The sequence below is a fragment of the Nicotiana sylvestris genome, chromosome 6 (assembly GCF_000393655.2).
Source record: "Nicotiana sylvestris chromosome 6, ASM39365v2, whole genome shotgun sequence".
Classification (NCBI taxonomy): domain Eukaryota; kingdom Viridiplantae; phylum Streptophyta; class Magnoliopsida; order Solanales; family Solanaceae; genus Nicotiana; species Nicotiana sylvestris.
In genome coordinates this window covers 169,836,961-169,844,536 of record NC_091062.1, presented here as the reverse complement: position 1 = coordinate 169,844,536, position 7,576 = coordinate 169,836,961, and the positions used below count along the sequence as shown (strand labels likewise).

General features: G+C 39.7%; 1 protein-coding gene across 1 annotated transcript; it reads right to left on the bottom strand.

Annotated features, from left to right (window-relative positions):
- Window positions 1–3,595: 3,595 nt before the first annotated feature.
- On the bottom strand, window positions 3,596–5,434 carry LOC104230930 (geraniol 8-hydroxylase-like). The gene is made up of 2 exons (XM_009783843.2): window positions 4,559–5,434; window positions 3,596–4,219 (listed from the first exon to the last, which is right to left on the bottom strand). Exons 1-2 carry the CDS (start codon window positions 5,432–5,434, stop codon window positions 3,596–3,598), a joined length of 1,500 nt encoding a protein of 499 aa, XP_009782145.2.
- Between the last annotated feature and the right edge of the window lie 2,142 nt (window positions 5,435–7,576).

Here is a 7,576-nt window from a genome sequence, read left to right as displayed (position 1 = left end):
GTTGATGGCACCGCCCTCATGCTATGGATCCACGGCCTTCCAAGCAAAGCATTATACCTCATGTCACATTCGATGACATGAAATTTGGTGTCTTGTATGATTCCGGGTACGTTAACTGGAAGGATGATTTCTCCATTTGTTGTTTCACTTGCCATGTTAAAGCCATTCAAAACTCGAGATGGCAGCATGATTTGATTGAGCAACTTGAGCTACTCCACGACCCTTGACCGGATTATATTTGCCAAACTACCTGGATCCACGAGAACACGTTTAACTTGAACTTTATTTAAAAGGATAGAAATTACCAGTGCATCATTGTGAGGCTGAGATAAGGCCTCGATGTGTTCCTCGCTAAATGTGAGGGTGTCCTCGAACATGTAATCCCAAGTCCGTTTTTTCCTTTTGATGGATACTTTGGTACGCTTGAATATAGGTCCTTGTGGGATGTTGACTCCACCGATGATCATGTGACTGACATGTTGAGGTTCTTCAGGTTCATTCTTCCTGCCTGCATCTCTCTCCCTAAAGTGATTCTTAGCTCGATCACTTAGGAATTCTCGAAGGTGGCCCTCATTAACCTAGCCACTTCTTCCCTTAATTACCTGCAATCTTCGGTCTTGTGCCCATGAGTACCGTGATATTTGCACATCAAGTTGGGATTCCTCTGAGAAGGATCGGTCTGTATAGGCTTGGGCCATCTAGTATCTCTACTTTTGCCAATGTCTAAAACGATCCCCGAGGTATCGGCGCTGAAGTTGTACTCCGATAATCTGGGTGCCTCTACCGGTCCCGAGTGCCTGTTAAACCCGATTTGCTCATGAGTCCCTAGGAACTTTGACCTTGATCTACCCTTCGATCATTCTGGGATATGTTACATTTTGATACGTTCCTTCGATCCTCGACGTATGGATGATACCTTTCCTTATTCGATCTTGACCCCCTCTCTGCATTTCCTGACTCCTTTGCTAGTAACCTGCTTGGATAAACTTAGCCCCAGGGGGATCCCAACTGGTCATCCTCGGCCCTAATTTTTGATTTGTACTTGTTATGCACATTTGCGCAAGTCACAACGGGATACTAGACCAAGTTCTACTTCAGCTGCTTCGAAGCTATTGAACTTCATTCATTTAGCCCCTGTGTGAAGGCTTGCATGACCCAATCATCGGAGACTGGTGGTAACTCCATTTGTTCTGATTGGAAACGGGATACAAACTCCCTCAGCTTCTCGTTCTCCCTTTGCTTTACTTTGAATACATCAGACTTCCTTGTTGCAATGTTTATGGCACCTGCATGTGCCTTCACAAATGAGTCTGCCAGCATGGCAAACGAATCAATAGAGTTTGGGGGTAGGTTGTAGTACCAAATCATGACACCTTTAGACGGAGTTTCCCCTAACTTTTTAAGTAAAACAGACTCGATCTCATCGTCTTCTAAATCATTTCCTTTTATGCCACAAGTATATGTGGTGATGTGCTCATTGGGATTAGTGGTTCCGTTGTATTTCAGGATATCTTTCATCCAAAACTTCTTCAGGATGGACTTTGGAACCGCACTCTGGGGGAGTGGTTTTTGCACGAACTTCTTCGAATACAGTCCTTTTAAAATTGGAGGTGCTCCCGGTATCTGGTTGACCCTCGAGTTGTATGTTTAGACTTTTTTGTCATTTTCTTCAATTCTCTTTTCTCCGATCTCTATCCTTTTGGTGAGCTCCTCGAGCATTTTCATAATAGCACGGTCAGTTCCCCAACCATTTTCGACGGGCCTCGTTGGTTCTGGATGCCGATTGTTCACTGATTCGGCTGTGTTGGGGGTGATATTCTGACTCTGAAGTTGAGCAATGCCGACTTGCTGGGCTTGCAGCATTTCAAATATCACCTGGAGGCTGACTCCTCCTTCTTCCATTCCTCATGTTTCCTGGCCTCCGCCCTGGGCTTCCCTGTGTGCATTCCTTATGGGGTCTGTGCCTGTGTCCGTATTTAGAGCGTTGTGAGAACTGATATCATCTGGCTCCACATTAGGCACTCCCCCAGGGTTTACGGGTGGAACACCGACCCCTATACCGCTATTTTCTCCGAGTCTCTTACTGTCATGAGCAGGTGCATTTTGTGTGCTAGACATGTTTAAGCCTAAAATCAAAGAATCTTTGATAAGAAAAAGTGTGAAGAATAACATGTTATCAGAAAACTAGCACTAAAATAATCACTATTATCTTTAGCCCCACGGTGGGCGACAAACTGTTTACCTCGAAAAATGAAAGTAACAATTAAAGATAATTTGTGGTTTTAAAGATATGTGATTTATTTTAATTCTAGTGATTATACAAGTAATATTAAGTTTAAGTAATAAGAATTGATGAACCAAACCAGTGTAACTATAACAAGGGGGACCTCGAGCTCGACTTTCTTTGTGGCCTCGAGGTCAGCTAAGAGCAGTGGAATATGAACAATAAAGTAAAAGCAATAAAGCTGAAAAATACTTGTAGAGCACGTTAAACCAGAAAAGCAGAGTAGAATATTCTATCGCAATGGATAATGCGTCTTACAAAATGATTGGGGCCCCCAGGAGAAAACCCCAATATAGTACATTCTTAATTGAGGTAAAGAATTCTATTGGTACAGGTGTATAACAACCTAGTACGGACCTGTACCATTTCGTACAAATCTTATCCTCTAATTTATGCTCTCATCCACATGTCCTTGAGAAATTTCTGCTCTTTCTTGAGTGCCCTCGAGAATGGACTGCCCTCGATGTAGGCCATGCCAGGTCTTCGATCTGCTTCCCCGAGGTGTGCGTCCTTCAACCGGGTCCGACACCTACTCCGAGTCGCCCGGACTCGGACTCATAGCTTAATTTTCGAAATTTGGCTCCTTGATTTTGACTGTATACAATAATTATGAACAATTTTCATTTCTATCTTCACTACAATCCAAGTATCACGCTGCGATCAAGAAAGAATTAACAAGAAATAAATAGAAAATTATACTCTCTTCGTCAATTTTACTTGTCTGCTATACTAAAATACATTTTCATTTTTATTTCTCCATACTAAATCAAGAGAAAGACAAGTGTTTTTTTCTTTTTTTTTACCCTTATATTCATTTCCCAAGATTTTTGGAAATACTATCATTATTTTGGGTAAATTTTTTTTTTTATATATATACTTCATTTTTATTTTTTCTTAAAGCGGGTACAGAGACAAAATAGACAACTAAAAGTGAAAGAAGGTAGTACAAAAAAATGAAATGTTGAAACTCAAAGAAACTTCTGATAGTTCTAAACATATGCTAGCATTCAATCTATGCTCATTGGTCACAAACCAAAATGGTACTCATTAATATCGGACATAACTTGTAATTCTCCCCTTCTTAACTTATAGTACTGAGTAGCAATAAAAATCAAAATGTTGATCCAAGATGCTGAAGTTCGTTATTATTTACTGTAATTTCAAGTTTCTTGTCTCCAGCTTAATATTTTAAACACGTACATATCATCCATATTTTACATAAATATATTGCTCACAATCACAAACTCATTATATTGTTCATATAGGGACAATCCCATTAAGGTAGTACACAGGCAAATAACATATGTAGACTCAAATCAAAGCCTTATTTTCTTCCATACTAGGAATGGCAAGAAGAGGAATAGCCTTCCTCAAAGTAAGTCCAAACTGTTCCTCCATATCCAAATTCTCTGGTGCCATCCCTTTTGGTAACTTCCAACTAAATGGTTGAACAATAGAAGCCAACATCAAGTTAACCATCCTTATAGCAAGTGGCATTCCAGGACAAATTCTCCGGCCGGCGCCGAACGGTATATACTCAAAGTCCCTTCCTTTGTAATCCACACTTGAATTGATGAATCTTTCAGGCAGAAACTCTAGTGGTTTTTCCCAGTATTTTGGATCTCTCTCAATTGCCCATGCATTTACGAGAACTTGGCTGTTCTTGGGCACAATGAAACCAAATATTTCTGCGTCTTCTTGAGCTTTGTGTGGTAAGAGTAATGGAACTGCTGGATGAAGTCTCATGACTTCTTTTACGACTGCTTGAAGGTATGGAAGTTTGTCAATATCTGACTCTTTTACTGGTCTTTCTGTGCCTATTTGTTGAAGAATTTCTTCTCTTACTTTCCGTAACGTTTGAGGATTTCGAAGAAGTTCTGCCATTGCCCATTCTGTTGTTATGGCGGACGTGTCACTTCCAGCAAGGAATAGATCCTGTCATCAGATCACAAAGCCATGACGTTCACATACAAAAACCTGTTAGCTTCATAGAAATCCAGAGTTTAATATTCTCTTCCCTCTTTTAACTCCAACCAAAGTTAAATTAAGATTTTTCTTCCTTCTTCATTAAAATAATTATTTAGATCACGCTTTATTTTTCTTGCTTTAGTGGAACATTAATTAGTCCCTTCACATGCATATATTCACAACTCCAACATCCAACTTTACATAAATTGTCCTTTTCACTTTAATAATGAAAAGAAAATTCACTTAAACATAAAGAAAAATTAAAACGAAAATAGAAAGGAAAAAAGAGAGGAGAAAAACAACTACCAGGATAAGAGGCTTGATAGTTTGGCGATCAAATCCAGACCCTTCTTCTTCACATTGATCAAGTAGTACATCCAAGAAATCACCTGTTTTCTTCATCCCTGACGCTCTATCTTCTACTCTCTTCTCAATTACTTGGTCAAATATCTCATGCAACCTTAAATATGCTGGCTTTATATGACGTTTCACTCCTTGTAAATCAAGCCACCGTATAATCGGGAAATAATCAGACAAGTTAGGTTTCACTGAATCCTCCATAATTCTCCAAACCAAATCCTTAAACTCTTGAGCCGTCTCGAATTCCGGGTCCACCAAATCAACCGAGAAAATGGTGCTCGACATTAAATTCAACGTCGTCGCAAAAGCAACACGTCCTATGTCAACAGCTGCCCCATTTTGACACTGCTTTCTCATATGATTCACTAGTTGTGCAACCTTCTCGTGACGTATTTCTTGGAGTGAATCGAGTCTTTGGTTAGTAAACATCTGCGTGCTACATATTCTTCTTCTGTTTCTCCACTTGTCGCCTGTGACCCAAGCTAAGGTGGCTTCTGGATTTGGTTGGGCGGTGATAACATCAGGAACAGTGCGTGCTGATAATGTTTTGTCGTGTTTTTGAAGGATTTCTTTGGCCGTTTCAGGTGAGGAGGCTACTATGGTAATGACTGAACCGAGGTTTAGAGTCATGAGAGAGCCATGGATTTTGGCTAGGTTGGCTAGTGAATGATTAGGTTTTGAGCCTAGCTCTAGCAGAGAACCGATTATGGGGAAACCAGTAGGACCAGGGGGCAGCTTTCTGGATTTAGAATGAAGATATGTTTTAAAGAAGAACCAGCCAAAAAGGGAGATGCACAAGAGAAGGATAGTATGAAGTTCCATTTTTTCTCTCTTCTTTTCTAGTGAATTGATACAAATTAGAGAGCTAGATGTATTTATGTAGACTTTAAAGAGGCTCCATATACACTTCTCTTTCCTACATTGGCACGTAACTACAACAACCCAGTATAATCCCACTTAGTGGGGTCTGGGGAGGGTAGTGTGTATGTAGACCTTTACCCCTATCCTGGGGTAGAGAGGCTGTTTCCAAATAGACCCCCGACATCCTTCCCTCCAAAAACTTCCCACCTTGCTCTTGGGAAGACTCGAACTCACAACCTCTTGGTTGGAAGTGAGCAACTCCTCTTGTCTTAACATTGGCACGTAACTAGGTGGTTAAAATTAAATGAATAAATAATATATGACTGCAACACTTAATTTGGTCCCTTCGTTAGTGATAATTTTTCTGTATTCTGATTCCTGTGATATTTTGGTTATGGAGTTTAAGTCTTTTGTACAAACAATATAAAATATTTACATAATCAGATAATTTATAATTATGGATAATGTATTAATTGGAAATCCGGTAAAAATGATACGTAATTTTGGTTGCGGCAAGATTAATGACAACTTTAAATGCTTTTTACACTGTGGATATGTACAATTTACTGAAATCCTTTGGTTATAAGCACATAAGATCCAAATAAATCATTTTTGCGAGAATATACTAGTAGAGGGATCAGAAACATAATTATCACATATTAGCATCACACACACACACATATATATATATATATATATATATATATATATATATATATATATGCAGTTCCATGCACTTCAAAATTTTCCATCGAAGGCGAGCAAATGTTAGCGTAAATTGTCAACTTCATTTTAGGTAAGACGCTGAAGAGCTTCCGTATGTGTTCTTCGCTTTTCTTTTCTAGTGATGTGGTCAATTTCCTCGATTCATTGTGTGTAATCACAAAGACCGAATGCTTTTGTACATGAATTTTATTGTACTTAATGTGATGACCCGCCACGTCATCATGCCATATAGGTACCATTTGACATATATTAATGTCATGTGGAAGCTTACATAAGAGGAAGATTAGCATTTGTGAGAAAATTCTAGAGAAATATGGACAACTTTCTTTGGAAGACCCTAGATCCCTATGAATTTGCTAGGAAAGTTCTTGGAATATTCTAGGCTTGTAGATGATTCTAGATAAAGCTCTTATCTTGTAAATATTAAGGACTTGTGTAACGATTAATATTTACACACTAGCCCCCAGGAGACTAGTATATAAAGGGGCCATTCATTTGTAATTCACCAAGCAAAGAATTCAAGTTCTATCTAATACAAAGCTTCCTTTAACAATTCTCTTGTGTTCTTTCTACCATTCTCTTATGATCTTGATTATAGTAAGGCTGACTTGGCATAGCAAGAACATGAGCAAGTTGTGCAAGATCATGAGTGAGTTGTCAAGTGCTGCATGTGTACTTAGTTAACAACTAAGGACGTGACAACGTGGTATCAGAGCAAAGGTTGCAACTAAGGGAATGGCGAACAACGGAGAAATTAACGCTGCCAACACCCAAGCCAATATTTCCAAACAATGTCTTGTACGAGGCAAGGCTCAAACTTAGGGAGTTGAAGCAAAAAGGGAGAATACGTGACTATGTCAAGCAGTTCACTACCCTTATGCTTCAAATTCCTAACCTGAACAATGATGACTAGTTGTTCCACTTTATGTATGGGTTGCAAAATTGGGCTAAGCAGAAGTTGTAATGCCGACAAGTCATAAATATAGACCAAGCCATAGTGGAGGCCGAATCATTGATGGATTTCAGGCATGACAAGCACGACAAAGGCAAGGTCAAGGAGTCAAAGGTGGGGGAGATAGTGGAAAAGACAAGGAGATACAACAATAATACTTCAAGACTCAATATTCCAAAAAGTCGAATGGCCGTCATGGATACATCGAGAAGAAGGCGCAGGCCGAGAAGAAGGGATACTATGGGCCGCACGACTTTAGTAATTGTCTCGACCTCAAGATCCTCGGTGCCATGGTCTGTGAACGGAAGGATCAACCGCAAGGAGAGAGTTCGGAAACTACATAGTTGGGTTTGAACAGATTATGTGGTGCTGTCACGAAGCAAGCTATCCAACCTAACGAGTGTAACACCCCGTAAATTTGAATC

Excerpts from the sequence above, each read along its gene's own strand:
- LOC104230930 (XM_009783843.2), bottom strand. The coding sequence starts at position 5,434 with ATGGAACTTCATACTATCCTTCTCTTGTGCATCTCCCTTTTTGGCTGG. Across the intron at positions 4,220-4,558 it reads CTATCAAGCCTCTTATCCTG|GATCTATTCCTTGCTGGAAG; the intron begins GTAGTTGTTTTT and ends ATCTGATGACAG.